The sequence below is a fragment of the Hipposideros armiger genome, unplaced genomic scaffold (assembly GCF_001890085.2).
Source record: "Hipposideros armiger isolate ML-2016 unplaced genomic scaffold, ASM189008v1 scaffold_283, whole genome shotgun sequence".
Classification (NCBI taxonomy): domain Eukaryota; kingdom Metazoa; phylum Chordata; class Mammalia; order Chiroptera; family Hipposideridae; genus Hipposideros; species Hipposideros armiger.
Genome location: NW_017731633.1, coordinates 1,577,051 through 1,592,715, shown reverse-complemented (window position 1 = coordinate 1,592,715; position 15,665 = coordinate 1,577,051). Strand labels below are relative to the sequence as shown.

The window sequence follows — 15,665 nt, the reverse complement described above, 5'->3', positions numbered from 1 at the left end:
CCAAGTTGTTGTCCTTCAATCTTAGTTGTGGAGGGCACAGCTAGCCCAGCTCCAAGTCTAGTCGCATCCGGCTGCCCATCGGCAGCTTGTGGCCACTCAGCTCAAGGTGTCGTATTCAATCTTAGTTTCAGGTGGGCATAGCCCACCATCCCATGTGGGAGTCGAACCGGTAATCTTGTTAGGAGCACGTGCTCTCACCAGCTGAGCCATCCTGCCACCTATTGGCAGCTCAGCACCAGCTCAGCTTAGGCGCAGCTCACTGGCCCATGTAGGAATCGAACTGGCGACCGTGTTGCTCAGAGCTTGCACTCTTAACCAACTGAGCCACTCGGCTGGCCCCCATTGAGGCAAGTTTCAATCTCTTACTCTAAAACAATCCAATCCTGAAAAACAGTCCTTAAACAGTAAATCCTCTGAAACAGCAACCTTTTGAAAGTGCAATCTCTTGAAACAACAATCCAATAGCAATCCAACAGCAAAAAATAATAATTCCTTATGTCACCTGAGGTCTGTCTTATATATCCTTTAAATACACCCCAGAGCCAAGTTTTTGTTCCTGCCTCCCCTCTCAAGGAATAGCCAGTTCCGGGAGGGTTCGGTAGTTAATGATAAAAATGTTGCCTATCTGGCTGATGAAACAATACCTACTGTTCTCGCCTGGGATCATTGGCCCAAGGCCTTCCAAAGCTTGGCAATGTGCCTGTGACATCATCCTGATATAAGTTAGCTACTTCTTCACTTCATCTGCTGATGCAGGCGAAACAGACAAAAAGCAACATCATCTCATATCTCCCCTGCCGGGAATGACAAAGGTGGGAATTCTCTCAACCCCTAACCAAGAATTCTGTTAACCCTAAGCTAACCATCACCCCACATGCAGTCTCTCATGTGAGGGAGCAAAGAGCCAACAGACAAAAATTAACATTAGCCAATGAAGGCAAATTTTCTTAACATCTTTCCCACACCCACAATCTGTACAACACTATACTGTAGGGCTTTTTACACATTTGTAGCCACTGTAAATTTCCTAAGGAGCATGATAACTATGGAGCATTGAAAACACTCCATATCACAAAGCAGCAGGATGACTTAATGACACAGGTCCACAATTCTTAAGCCTCTGGGGCCAGATGTGCTTTGAAATTTTCAGATTTTAAAAAGGTGATATATACATTTATACAATATATTTCATTAACATCCCAATGCAGTGTGGAACAATAGGCAGCATTTTGTTATTGAACACTTTAATACTTCTAGAGTGAAGGGTATAAATATTCACTTTAGGTAGGATAATTAAAGGTTATAAATCACAGCAGTTCTGGTCAGGTTTGGGCACCAAGTTTATGAGAGAAATGGTCTTCAGAGCTTTCTAGATTTTGTGACTGTAGATAAGGCAATGTGGTAGACCAATAATTGCTAACGTTTACTCACAATGATTTTCCTCACACGACAGAGGTAAGCCTTGACTTGTGAATATAATTCGGTCCACAGATGTTTTATTTGTCTTACACAGTGCTGGCAGATAGGAAGCTTTGAAAGAAAATTATTTTAAGTAGTTCCAAACTTGCAAACTGGGAAATATCACCTAAAAATTCGATTTCCAGCTTCTGAAAACTCCTGTGATTTGGCCATGCTGGGTCTGCATTCCTGGGGAGCTAATTACTTGGGAGTTCATTTAAAGCTACCCCCCCCCCCTTAGATGGGGCAAGTGCCCTGATACAGCCCTCACCCATATGGGTTCTCTCCTTTACTTTATCTGCCTGACATCTGTTGAGATCTCTGTCTAGTTTCCAAATCACGTTCTGTCCATATCTCATACACTCTCAGTCCTGGGAGGGAAGAAACAGGCACACTGATATGATACTTAAGGTCACCCTGCCTGTAAGAGTGCCTTGAGCCAAAACAACTATGGTGCTGAAAAACCTTGGGCCCTGGCGTCTTGCCTCTTCCTAGTATGGTATGATGGCCAAATCATTCACCCTTTCTCTGTGCCTCAGTTTTCCATATGTACAAAATGGGGCAACTACAACAGACCCACGGTCCCTTATCTATACTTCCAAAAACCCCAAAACTCTGGAAACCAGAACTTTATTCATAAACTGGAAGCAAAACTTAACCCTAAGTGCCACAGACTATGATATAGTCTTTCTTCCCTTCGCTGTGAATATTCTGCCCCAGCAGTAACATTCAATTTTCCAAGAATTGCCCCAGATCCCGCTGGGGGTGTTGCCCAATTATGAAATGTGCACCCTACTAACTTTCTGATTCCCGAGATGATCCTGGTGCCAAGAGTATCCGGTTAAGAGCTGGGAGCTACACTGATCTCTCACTGCTGCTGGGAAGGTTACAGGGGGAAACGCTAGGACAGCACGGCTCCTGGCACACTGAAAGCACTTAAATAAATGTTCAATCCTTTGACCTCCTAAAGAAGGGTCATTCTTCCTAAAGAAGGGTCATAATGGGAATTCATTCGTCCCTCAAGATCCTGCCCTCCTCTGCCAACGACTTCAGGCAATCCACCCCCTCCTTCTGCCTCGGTTTCCTCACCACAAAATAAAATAGAATTGCTCCTCTCAAGGCTGCCGATGAGGACTGGAAACCACTTTAGCTAGAGCCTGGCCTGTAACAGGCTGTGAACAAGGGTTCTAGAGTCCACCTAGACCCACCGCCCCTTACCGTAGTCGCCCCAGGAGCTTTCTGTTACCCCTCAGGAAGAACCGAGCCCCCAAGCCTCCAGAGTCCTCAGCGATCCCAGCCCCGGCGTCTCCTCACTTAGAGATTGCCGGCCGCCTAATTAACAGACGCGACCCCAGCTCCAGGGAAGCGGGAAACCCTATTTCTCTCACTCGCACCTCCTCGCAGCCACTTCCGGTGCCGCGTGAATCTCAGAATTTCTCCACGCAGAAGCCTCCGCGCCAACCAAGACTCCGTTTCCCAGAGGGCTGTGCGCACGCCTTCGCTTGTGTTCTTGTATCCACTCGATTCCTCATCCTTAAAGGTCCCGCTGAGCACTCTGGAAACTAGAGTAGAAACAGAATCGGCACCAGATGGCAACTGGGTATTTTAGTCCAGCTTTTACCATGTTGAAGAACAACCTAATCATCCTTTCCTGCCTTTTCTGGAAGATGGGGAAGCTTTTCCATTTCTCAGAGAAACAACCAGAGAGCTGTAGAAACGCTTGGAGGAGGAAATTGGATTCCTGAGAAAGTAACGGACAGAGTTGAGCCTGGAGAAACAACATGACCTCTGCCTAATAGTTCATTTATCCTTACGATTGGCTCCATATTGGCACATGCGCAGCGGAACCAGATAGCGTTCCAAAGAGGGTGAAATGGGGGTGGGCCATGAGGAAATGATCCCTCCCCCAGCCTTGAGTAGGAGGTTTGACCTGCCGCGAAGGCGTCTGGGAAATGGAGTTCTCCGGTAGGCACAGCCCAGGGACAGTCAGGTCAGCAGCGCCTGCGCGGGCGCAGTCCTGCCTCAGGGTGGAAGATGCGCGCGCAGCGCCTTTCGCCTCAGCGGAAGTTTCTGCGTGGCAACTGAGGTGAGTCCCGTCACCGCCGTGGATTCAAGAGTTTGACGGCGGATACTTGGTTATCCACCCCAGTCACCAAGTCCAGAGGTGAAGGGAAAGCGAGGCTTAGCATGGGGAGGTCTCCTGGTACTCTAGCCTCAGTCTGGTCGTGGTGCCTGTGACGTCAGCACAACGCTTTGTGGGAGGCGGAGTCCCCGGGGCCGGGGGTTGGGATGAGAGGAGGGAGCTTCTGGTCGCGGAGATAATTGACCTGTCCTTGCGGTCCCACGACACTTTTGGATTTTGGTGGTGGGCGTGGCTAAGACTGAGACAGGCGGAGCTAACGGGGAATTTGACAGACGCCTTAGCACTACGTCATCCCTAGCTTCTGCTTTGGGCGCGGCGGAGGCGAGTCACGGTCGCCTGAACAACAGACCCTCCTGCCCTGAGATGGAGTCTAGCCTTTAGCTCTTTTATTGCGTTATGTCTTAGAACTTCCAGGAGGGACAAAATACTTAGCACGTAGCAGATGTTCAGTAAATATTTGTTGAGTAAATAAAATAAATGGATGAATCATGAAGACTAGTCTGAGTGTTGCAGCCTTGGGTTTTAGTCCTGAGCAAGCCATGTGACCTTGGACAGGTGACTTCAGCACTCTGTGACTCCCTTCTTCCACCCATATTTATTGAGCATCTACTATAGCACTATTTGTATCTAACCTATTAAATAGCTACTTGCTCATTTGTTTATTATCTAGGCTTGCCCCACCCCTGAATGTGAGCTTTATCAGATGAAGAGCTGTGTTTGTTTCCTTTGCTGCTGTATCCCCAGTGGTTGGCACATATTGGGACTTCAGTGAATAATCATTGAATAAATGAATGAAATTAGCACATACTGGCTACATAGCCAGTGCTCAATAAACATTAACCATGGTCTTTCACTTACATGAGAAGTGAGCCTGAGACAGCCTCTCCATGTTTATTCATTTACAGGACACTGTTAAGATGGAGTTTCCAGCCCAGTGAATCTTGAGTGCCAGACTGTGACCCCATAAAGGTACCATCCCTTCAGACACATGCCCCTTAAGCCCTGTTCCCCACCACCAGCCTGCTACTGCTCCATCTCTTCTGTGTTGCTGCTCATCAGTCCCAGGAGGACTGTTATTTTGGGCATGACAGGGTCACTCGCTTAGGTGCTTGTCCCACCCTGGAGACCATCTTTATCCAAGGGCACTTATCACCTGGGGAAATTCCACTTAAAGTGAAGCCACTTAAAACTGCCATGGATTTTCAGACTTTTGTTTACACGGTAATCTAGCAAATTCTCACTATCTTAGTCAGATAGACTGTGCTGCAGTAAAAACCTCTAAACCTCAGTGACTAAACCCAAATACAAATTTCTCATTAATACAAAGTCTACAACAACTCTCCAGGGTAGCCATCCTTGAGGCAATTTTGATCTTGTGTCTCCATCAACACAGGGCTTCAGGTTTGCCATGTCCCAAGGGAGAAGGAAGATGTGGTGGTGACTCCTCTAGCTTAACAAAACTGCTTACCAGTATTTATACCTTTGAAAAAACAGAGCTGTCCATTTCATTGTTATTACCAGGACAACAAATAGTTAAGTTACACACCCAGTCTGAATCACAGACTCCCTAGAGGCTAAGGGATACCTGGCAGCAGCCTTTGCAGTCAGGTGTCTTACACAGCGCTTTTGTGGGAAATAACAGGACAGTTTTACTCCACAGTGTGATTTCTGCTCTTCTGCAGGCCAAGGGAAGAGGAATCCTTTTTTCTGGTAGAGATTTCTTTCACTAACTGTTTGGACAGCCTGTGTTTTTCAAGGGCGGGCACTAGGATTCCATAAGGTGGCCCCAGGAGGAAATGGAGAGGCCTGAGAGGCTCAGAACTTACAATATGGAAAAAGAAAAAGGAAAAATAGAAATATTAGCAAATAGAATATAATAAGTCGGATACAAGGCATGATATGGTAATAACCACTAGCATAAAAGGCTTTCTGTGGGCCAGGCCCTGTTCTCAGCACTTGCTATAAATGTATTCATTTAGGACTCAACAACCACTCTGTCAGATAGGTACTGTTAGAAGCCCCATTTTACTGTCGGGCAGACTGAGGCACAGAGAGGTTACGTAAGGTGCCCAGCACATAGCAGATCTGGAATTTAAATCCAGACATTCTGGGAACAGAGCCTGTGGTTTTAAGGACTCTACTGGTTTCCAATTGCTAGAGACAAACCTTTACACTGACTAAAGGAAAAGGGTTTGATTAGACTAAGCCAGACACATAAAGACAAATATTGTATGATCTCACTTATATGTGGAATCTAAAAAAATCAAACTCATGATAATAGAGAGTAAATCGTGGTTACCAGAGGCTGTGGAAGAAAGGGGGAGATACTGATGAAAGGGTACACACTTTCAGTTAGGAGATGAGTAAGTTTTGGACCTAATGTATAGCATGGCAACTATAGTAAATAATATATTACATATTTGAAAGTTGCTAAGAGAGTAGACCTCAAATGTTCTCACCTCACAAAAAAATGATACCTATGGGAGGTGATGGATATATTAATTAGTTTGATTGTGGTGATCATTTCACAATGCATACATATATCAAAACATCACATACACCTTAAATATATACAATTTTTATTTGTCCAAGTAAATAAAAGTGAAAAGAGAAGAACTTTTTCTTGCAAGGTGAAATGAAGCCACGAGCACAATTTTATTTTGACTTCTGTTTGATAGTCCAGCTTATAATTGATACTGTAAACTTAAGTCTTAGAATAAAGAACAAATAAGGTAAATTTTTTTGATATTCAAAATATATTAATTTGAAGTGCCTATTGCACTGTCATTCTTATTGATTTTCTCTTTTTATTAACTAGTTTAATTCTGCTCTTAGGGGCTGAACCATGTCCCCAAAAAATTCCTATGTAGAAACCCTAACCCCAAGGACCTCAGAATGTGACCATATTTGGAGATAGGGCCTCTAAAGAAATAATTAAGTTAAAATGGGGTTGTTAGGGTGGGCCTGCTATGGTCTGAATGTTTGGGCTTCTCCAAAATTCATATGTTGAAATCCTAATGCCCAATGTGATGGTATTTGGAGGTGGGGCCTCTGGGAGGTGATTAGGTCCTGAGGGTGGAACCTCATGAATGAGATTAATGTTCTTATAAAAGAGACCCCAGAGAGCTCCTAGCCCAGCGGTTCTCAACCTGTGGGTCGTGACCCCTGTGGGGGTCGAACGACCCTTTCACAGGGGTTGCCTAAGACCATCGGAAAACAAAAAGATATTTACATTATGATTCATAACAGTAGCAAAATTACAGTTCTAGAGTAGCAACGAAAATAATTTTACGGTTGGGGGTCACCACAACATGAGGAACTGTATTAAGGGGTCGCGGCATTAGGAAGGTTGAGAACCGCTGTGACCTAGCCTCTTCCACTACGTGAGGACATAGTGAGAAGTTGTCAGTCTGCAACCCAAAACCCAACCATGGTGGCATGTTAATCCTGGACTTCCCAGTCTCCAGAACTGTGAGAAATAAGTTTCTGTTGTTTATAAGCCACCAAGTCTGATATTTTATTATAGCAGCCCAAACAGACTAAGACAGGGCCCTAATCCAATATGACTGTGTCCTGATGAGAAGAGATTAGGACACAGACAGAGGGACGACCATGTGAGGACACAGTGAGAAGGCAGCCATCTACAAGCCAAGGAGAGAGACCTTGAAAGAAACCATACTTGCTGATGCCTTGATCTCAGAATTCTAGCCTCCAAAATTGTGAGAAAATAAATTCATATTGTTTAAGCCACCCAGTCTGTGGTATTTAGTTATGGCAGCCCGAGCAAACGAATACACCTGCCGTATTTTAATTTGTCATGGGCTCTGTGTGTGATTTTGTTTTGTTATTAAAAGTATTAGGAAATATTCCAGAGATGCACAAGGCTTAGAGCAGCGGTTCTCAACCTGTGGGTCGTGACCTCTTTGGGGGTCGAACGACCCTTTCACAGGGGTCGCCAGGTACTCGTATGTGGGCGTATCTGCATGTGGACCTGGAGACGGATAGAGGAGCGGTGTCTCGGTTCCTAAAACCATCGAAAATATGTGTTTTCCGATGGTCTTAGGTGACCCCTGTGAAAGGTTGAGAACCACTGGCTTAGAGAATAATGCAGTGAACACCTGGTGCCTCACTTAATCATGAATAGGAAAGGTGTTACAGTAACAAATAAACCCTGGAATCTTGGTGGCTCAGTACAACATAAGTTTATGTGCCAATCATGAAATTCCAATGTGGACCAGGCAGCCCTTCTTCATCTTGTAGCTGTGCCATCTGGAGTATGGCCTCCAGGGCCATCCCTGCAGGGGAAGGCAGGATGGAGGAAGTACTCTGGCTCTTAACTGCCTCAGCTAGGAGGTGACTTCCACTGACACTCTGTTGACCAGAACAAATCACATTGCCCCAATCTAACGCCAAGGGACCCTGGGAAGTATAGGGGAGCAGGTGGATGTTTGGTGAGCATCATCAACTGTCTCTCCCACCCTCATCGTGTGGTTCAAGAAATGAACATCACAAATACTGTTGACCCTCAGTGCTTCTGTGATTGGAGCAGTGCTTCTGCATAATTTTCACTGACCTCAAGGCATTCTTGTATCTTTTGTGAGGTCTGCAGTTTCTGCCTTGTACCTTTGTTCCACATTGTACCTACCCTGGGCTGTTAGGGAGAGACAGGTGGCTAGAGGCTGGATGCATTGGGCAGGAACTCATTTTAGAAGTGGCCACTTCCTGACAGAGTGTATTCTAGGGGTGATCACTTTTCTCCTTTTGCAGTCTTGTCACTGTGGGGAACTCTGATGACTACTCATCAGCAGTGAATTAAGTTTTTCTTTCAGCTTCCTGTTCCCTTTCCTGCCACTTCTATTTTCTAGCATGGTCACCTTCTGTCCAGACTGTGGGGAAAGTATTGAAACATCATTCAAATTCTGCCCCTACTGCGGAAAGCATTTGCCTACAGGGGAACATGAGAGGCCCCAGACCTTTCTCGGATCGCTTTTGTCATCTTTCCGAGGTAAGGACCAGAGCTTTGGGCTTTTCCCTGGAGGAGGGGTGAGGTGCGTGTGTGTAGGTATTTGGGAAGGGAGCACAGAAGCCTTTGCAGCCTTTCTGACCCTGCGTTGATACAGACTCTCTCTGTATTCAGTTTCTTGGCATCTTACTGGTCTCATGGATTTAAAGTTGACAACTCACACATTTCTGTCTCCAGCCTGGACTCCTCCTTTGAAATCCAGATTTATATATAGCATACTGCCTGCTTGACACCTCCTGGATGTCTCACGCATCTCCACATGCCCAGAACAGCTCCTGATGTGACTGCCCCACCCCCATCTGTCCCTCCCATAGATTTCCCCATCATGCTAAACAGCAATTCTGTTTACCCAGTTTCTCAGACCAGACCATGGAGTCATCCTAAGTTCTCTTTCTCTCCACCCCACAACTTCAACCCTCCAGCATATCTTGTCAGCTCTCCATTTAAAGTCAGTGCCAGGTCAGACCACTTCTCTGCCACCACCTTGGTCCAGCCCACCTTCAACTGTCACTGATAGTGTTACAGAATCCTCCTTCCCCTGGTCTCCTCGCTGCTTCTCTCTCTCCTACAATTTTCTTCCCATGGTAATCTGACGGATTTTGTTAAAACAAAGTCAGACCCCGTCATTCCTCTGCCCACCACCTTCCCAGGTTAGACCTGACATGATCAGGTCTCTGGTGTCTCCCAGAGCTCATCTCCTAACCCTCTTGTTCTTATGCAGCTCCAGCCACCCCGGCCTCCCCCCTTCCTCAGGCACGCCCCGGCCTCTGAGCCAGTGCACTTGCTGTCCGTCTGGGTGATTCTTCCCTCACCTGCATGAGCCACTCTTATCTTTTCTTTCAGGTCTTTATTTAGTTGTTGCCTTCTCAGAAAGAAAGGCCTTCCCTCACATCTCTAATTAAAATCACATCATCCCGACATATGAAACTCCCTATCCTCTGCCCCTGCTTTTTTTTGTTGTTGTTGTTTTTGTTTTTGTTTTTAGCTGAGCCATCCTGCCACCTGTTGGCAGCTCAGCGGCAGCTCAGCAGCAGCTCAGCTCGGGCCGAGAATTGAACCGCTGTTGCTCAGAGCTCGCACTCTGGAGCGAGCTCTTAACCAACTGAGCCACTCGGCCCGCCCCCTGGCCCTGCTTTATATTGCCTTTTGGTACTTGTATCAACCCTATTAAAAACAGTATTTTATTTATATTGCTTCTCATCTTTAAGTTCCATAAGGACAGAATTTTATTGTGGTTTGTAACCTGCTATTTGCACAGCACCCAGGACCGTTGCTCAGCACGCAGCTGGGTGCTGAGAAATCTTATTGATTGGCTGACTAATGAATGAAACGTCAGCTGTGGGTCCTTGCCAGTGGAAAACCCAAGCACAGATCCTACACTGACAAATCAAAATGGATTTCTCTGAATGCCACAGAAGGAAGTTGACATAACTAGCAGAAAGTTCAGCAACATTCTTTCATCATTTGGGATTGTGTTTGGCTGCAAGTAACAGAAAATGCTACTTCAAGATTTTAAACAAATGAATGGGTTTATATTTCTTACTAACAGAAAGTCTGGCGGGGACAGTCCAGTATAGGGATGGTGTCCCCATGATGCCATGAGGTCTCCTGTCTTTCTGCTCAGCCATCCTCAGAGTATGCTTTTTGTTCCTATGCTTATTGCTGTGAGCTTTCAAGATGGTCCCTACATCTCCAAGGTTGTGTCTCCATTCCAGGCAAATGCCAAGTTATTTGTGTTGGCCTGAGTTCAGAGCCTGAGTTCTTAAACCCCAGCCTTCCCTAATGCCAACCTAGGGCCAGTTCATTAGTCATTGACTCAGTCATCAGCCAGTCATCAGTCATCAGCTAATATACATGGACCACCTACTGTGTGTTTAGGTGCTGTGTTTGTCACCAGGGAAGTAGTAACAGATGAGATGGACCTTGTTTCTAGTCTCTCAGAGTTTTTGGAGGCCAGTAGGACAAACAGATATTGAACAAGCAATTATCAGTAGGGTGCATGATAACAGAAGGGGAGTGGGTGGACCACAGAACACACATAAGGGAGGTATGTTTCTGGGGGGATAAGGGAAGGCTTCCCTAGGTGGGTAATGTTTGAGCCGAGACCTAGGGATGATAAGAGTTAGCTAAGTGAAAAGTGGGATAAAGATGGGCTTTGAACAAGAGTTCTAGGCATTGGAGCATCGTATGGGAGAAGGCCGTGAGGTGGGAGGAGCCATGCATGTTGGAGAAATAAAGAAGGACAGTTTGGGGACAGATATGCGGGACCTTGTAGACCATGGGTAAGGAGTTTAGTAATCACTGATGTAGTGGGGAGCTGTGGAATGTTTCTACCAAGTGGGGGACACAGCATGGTTTGTATTTGGAAAACACCTATCTGGCTGCTATGTTTGGAAAGTAGACTAAGGGCATGGAATGCAGTTAGGCCATTCTAGTAGCCCAGGGCCCAAATGTGCTGGCTGAGGTAGTGTCAATTGAAAGACAACTTCTGTTTTTAGCAATATGGCAAACTAGATAATAGGTAAAAGCCCCTTATGGTTCAGCACATCACAAAATTCTGGATAAAATACTAAGAATATCTTTCTTTTTTTTTTAGACCCCGCCCACCCTCGCGATGACCTCACACGCACCCCCTTGTTACGCGTCGACGTAAAAAGTAAGAATATCTTTTTTTTAAAACATATGGATGAATGGTAGAATAGTAAGGGAATTCCATAGAAGTGAGAAACAATAAGAAAACACAGACCCACAGGCTGAGCAAGTGCTGTAGGTGGTGTTGGTCCTGGGCTATTTGTGGTCATTGGTGGCCTTTAGCCTGGGTTTTAATGGGATATAGGAGACAAAGCTTAGGGCCTGCTCAGCATAGGAGGTAATATTGGAAACCTCCTCTCTAAAATCTGGCACTCTTTACTGGGTAAACTAGAACAAAAAAATTACTCCACAGATAAAATTGCTAGAGTCATTTGTCTCAGCCTTGGTTGTAGATATAAAAAGGAAGAATGTCCTCTCTGTGAATTTCCAACCAAGAATTCACACCCTCACCAGGTTGGGGCCAGAATTCATACTGAACTGTGGCCCCCCAAAAAACAAGTGGAAAAGTTAGTCTAAATTGGTGAAGTGTGGGTGCACCTCCCCAACCGAGGCAAATTTTTTTTGGAAACACCCTTTTAAGACAGACCTTAAAGAATTCCCGTGGGCACATGAGCTCCCAGTCAATCAACAAAGATACCAGGAAATAAGCTATTGTTGGGAGAAACAGCAAACTACAGAATTGGACTTTCACTGACCAGAGACCAGTGCAATTAACAGATGAGACTGTGTACTAAATACCTTTAATATGATTAAAGAAAGAAAGGAAGAAATGAAACATATAATGAAGGAACAAAAGTTAGTTAGAGTTGACCTGGCAGATTTGAAAAGGAACCAGGTAACACCTGTGATGATAAAAACAAACATCGTAGGGGCTGGCCAAGTGGCTCAGTTGGTTAAGAGTTCACTTGGGAGCGCAAGCTCTGAGCAGCAGGGCCGCCAGCTCGGTTCCCACATGGCCCAGTGACACTGTGCCCTCTACAGCCAAGATGGTGAACAACAGCTCAACCTGGAGCTGGACTGCTGTGAGTGGCCGGCGACAGCGTAGGCTGCAGTGGGTTACCGTGAGTGGCTGGCAGCGGCAAGAGCTGCCGTGAGCCACCGTGAGCGGCCGTCCAATGGCCAGCGACCAACTGCTTCAGCCGGGAAGAGCGCAATGATAATACCAACATGGGCCAGTGAAGTTACGTCCTCCACAACTGACTGAAGAACCAAAGGACAGCAACTTGTCTGTTTCCCTTCACCGATTCCCCAATGCTGTTCCCCTCCCCCAATTCCCCTAAAATCTTAAAAAAAAAAAAAAAGAATCATGGCAATCAGAAACTCATTGGATGGTTTAAACTGTGGACTAGACACAGCTGAAGAGCAAAAAGTGAACTGGAAGAGAGATCTGAAGAAATTACCTAGAAGAGAGCACACAGTGACAAAGGGATAGAAGATATGAAAGAAAGGCTAAGATCTCTGGGAAAAAGAATAACTAAAACAAAGAAATAGTTTTCTTAGATATTTAGGTGATAGAAGAAGCAAGACTTGGCTGTGAGGGTCGAAGGGAAGAGAGTGATTGAGTATGACCTCAGGTTTCTGGTTTAATGGTTCCTGGAAAGGGCCTTTGTAACTCCAGTCTGCAATCTGTCTTCCTTTCTCTAGACTCAAAGAGAGAGAGCACCAGTTCTGAAACCACTCCCAAGAAAGTGAAATGGTCCAGCTGTGTCACCTCTTCCCCGTCATCCTTCTCCTCAAGTGGTTCTGGGTCTGAAGGTACCCCCGGTTCCTGTGAGAAACCCAAAGGTAAGAGGATCAATCTGGCCTGACCGTAGGTGGTGAAAAGACAGGTCATCTGACAATGCTTGGGGCATCATTCCCCTGTTCAGGCATCACTTAACACCAACCTAGACCCTAATCCCAGCATCCTCCCCCAATCCCAGTCTCCAGGCACCCCTTCTAATCCATCTCTTCACAGCCAGAGCTGACCCCACTACGCCCTGCTCACAGCCCTGTACTGTTCCCATCACCTCACAGTCTGACCTCTTCAGCCCAGTGTCTGAGACTGTATGGTTTGGTTCCTGGGCTCTCACCACAACCTTATGCACAGAAATCTTACTTTTTTTTTTCTTTCTTTCTTTTTTTAGCTGAGGCATCCTGCCACCTGTTGGCAGCTCAGCGGCAGCTCAGCTTGGGCCGAGACTCGAACTGCTGTTGTTCAGAGCTCACACTCTGAGCCACTCAGCCGGCCCCAGAAATCTTACTTTTTGAAACACTTTTGAGGGTCTTCAGCTTCTGGTCTTTGCTAAGTCTGTTCCCTTGGCCCAGGGCATGCTCACCTACATCTTTGCCTGGCATGCTGCTACTTTGCTGACACTCATGGGGTCAGTTATCTAGGAAGCTTTTCCTGAACACCTTGGGCTAGACCTCCCTCCAGGGTCTCTCTTCGTCCTCTTTGTCTGAGCTCCCGCAGTGCCAGTGCCACCCTCATTTGAGCACATGTCTCCTCCAAGCTCCTTGTCCCTTTCTGCCTCATTGCTGGACTGAGTCCTTCATCGGCAGGTACCAGGTAGACTCATCTGTGGGTGCCCCGTGCCCTCCAGGGAGCATAGGAGGCTTGAGGACTATGTGTGCCCATCTCCTTCCCACTGAGCTCTTGGATCTGAAGTCGCAGTCCTTGCTGTCTCTTCTTTGTCCCTTGTTATCCTCCAGGCCCCCCTGCCTCTTGCCATGCTGTGCCTTGGGTGGATGGGGGTGGGAGGAGTAGAGTATATATCTTTTCCTGTGTCTATGTCTGTCTCCTTAATATGCCACCCCATTCTTTTGCTAGTCTGGGAGCCCCTCAAGAGCAGGGCCTCAGTCTAACAAATTTCTGGGTCCTTTTCATATCCAGCACAAGGCGAGGTCCTATTTTAGGATGTTTTTGGTTGAATGTCTAGAGTGTCTTTTTTTTCCCCTGGCAGACTTCTGCTCATCCAACAAGACCAACTTCAAATGCCTCTCCTCCAGGAAGCCTCCCCTGACTTCCCTAGGCACAGTCCGTTTCTTTCTCATATCCCTCTGTACTGCTCTGTCTCAGACTCAGTTCTGACCGGCTGTGTCCAAGTCAGACTCCCCCCACCAAATTAGAGGCTTCCAAGGGAAGGGCCCGCATCTGACTAATGTCTGGGTCCCCAGCTTTATCACACAAAGACCTGACCCATGAAAGGTCCCAGGAAGCATTTGTTGAGCCTTTTATTCTGATTATCCTCATACAGGGTCCCGGAGCAGACCCCCAACCCCCAAAAGCAGTCCACAGGCGACCAGGATAAGCCCCAAGACACTGAAGCGGAGCCGGGCGACCACCTCACTCCAGGCTTTGCCCTCAGGGACGGTGCTGATAGATAAGAGTGGGCAGCAGTGGAAGCTGGGATCCCTCCAGACCAGGAACGACCAGGGCATTCTCTATGAAGGTACACTTTATGCACAGGTGGACGGGTGCTGGGCTGGGCAGCACTCTTCATCAGCTCCACCTGCTGTTGTCATGTGGGAGGCACAGGCCCAGTATGTCTGAATGATAAGGATGATGATTCTTTCTAACCTGCAGAGACAGGATAGACAACCTGCCCCCCAATTTGGTTTGAATATTGAGCGATATCACACACATCAAGAGGAAATAAAAGGTTTATTGCTTGCGTAGTTGTCTCTGAGGAGAGCAGGTCTGAAATATCCTGAGGGAGCAAGGAAAAGCGGCTGGGTTTTTATTGTGGTTAAGGGGTGGGGCCGAGGGTCTCACTTGGTTTGACTCTCCCACTGGCACCAAAGGAAGGAGCCCTAGGCTTTCTTATCAACTCCCACAGATGTGGGGCAAGAGGGAAGAGGCAAGGCCAGCCAGGCTTAAAAGCGTTTGGTAGTCAAACATAAAAATGGAGCAAGACGCCTTATTACAATGAGGAGTACTGCTGGAAGTATTAGTATTAATCAACATAACATTTACTGAATGCTTAGTCAAGGCCAGGCCCTATTCTAAGTGCTTTATGTAGTTTTGTGGGGTATTTTGTAATCTTTTAATTGAGATAAAAGTCACCATTTTAAAGTCTATAATTCAGTGGGTTTTGGTATATCCACAATGTTATGCACCACCACCACTAATTCTAGAACATTTCCATCACCCTTAAAGGAAACCCCGTACCTTTTAACAGTCACTCATTCCTCTCTTCCCTTCCCCAGGCAACCACTAATCTACTTCTGTCTCTGTGGGTTTGCCTGTTCTGGACGTTTCAAATAAATGGAGTGGCCTTTGTGTCTGGCTTCTTTCCCTTAGCATGGTGCTTTCAAAGTCCATCCATGTTATAGCACATGCCAGTACTTCGTTCTATTTGATGACTGAGAAATATTCCAGGGTGTGTATATATCACATTTGGTTCATCCATTTAATGAGTTGGTGGACATTTGGGATGTTTCCACTTTAAAGGACTATGATGAAAAATG

At 46.3% G+C, this 15,665-nt stretch overlaps 1 protein-coding gene across 4 annotated transcripts in view; it reads left to right on the top strand.

The window, feature by feature from the left end:
- The first annotated feature begins 3,421 nt into the window (after positions 1-3,421).
- The window catches only part of VRK3 (VRK serine/threonine kinase 3), a 39,090-nt gene continuing 26,846 nt past the window's right edge, over positions 3,422-15,665 (top strand). Inside the window, exons 1-6 of one of the 4 annotated variants that reach the window (XM_019658246.1) lie at positions 3,422-3,544; positions 4,507-4,570; positions 8,467-8,606; positions 11,221-11,280; positions 12,861-13,001; positions 14,453-14,647. In XM_019658246.1, the coding sequence (XP_019513791.1) occupies positions 8,468-8,606; positions 11,221-11,280; positions 12,861-13,001; positions 14,453-14,647 (535 nt within the window). In that variant the 5' untranslated portion in view covers positions 3,422-3,544; positions 4,507-4,570; position 8,467. Of the gene's footprint in view, positions 3,623-4,506; positions 4,571-8,466; positions 8,607-11,220; positions 11,281-12,860; positions 13,002-14,452; positions 14,648-15,665 lie in introns of all 4 variants that reach the window. The other 3 variants (XM_019658247.1, XM_019658249.1, XM_019658248.1) reach the window with 3 other exon arrangements.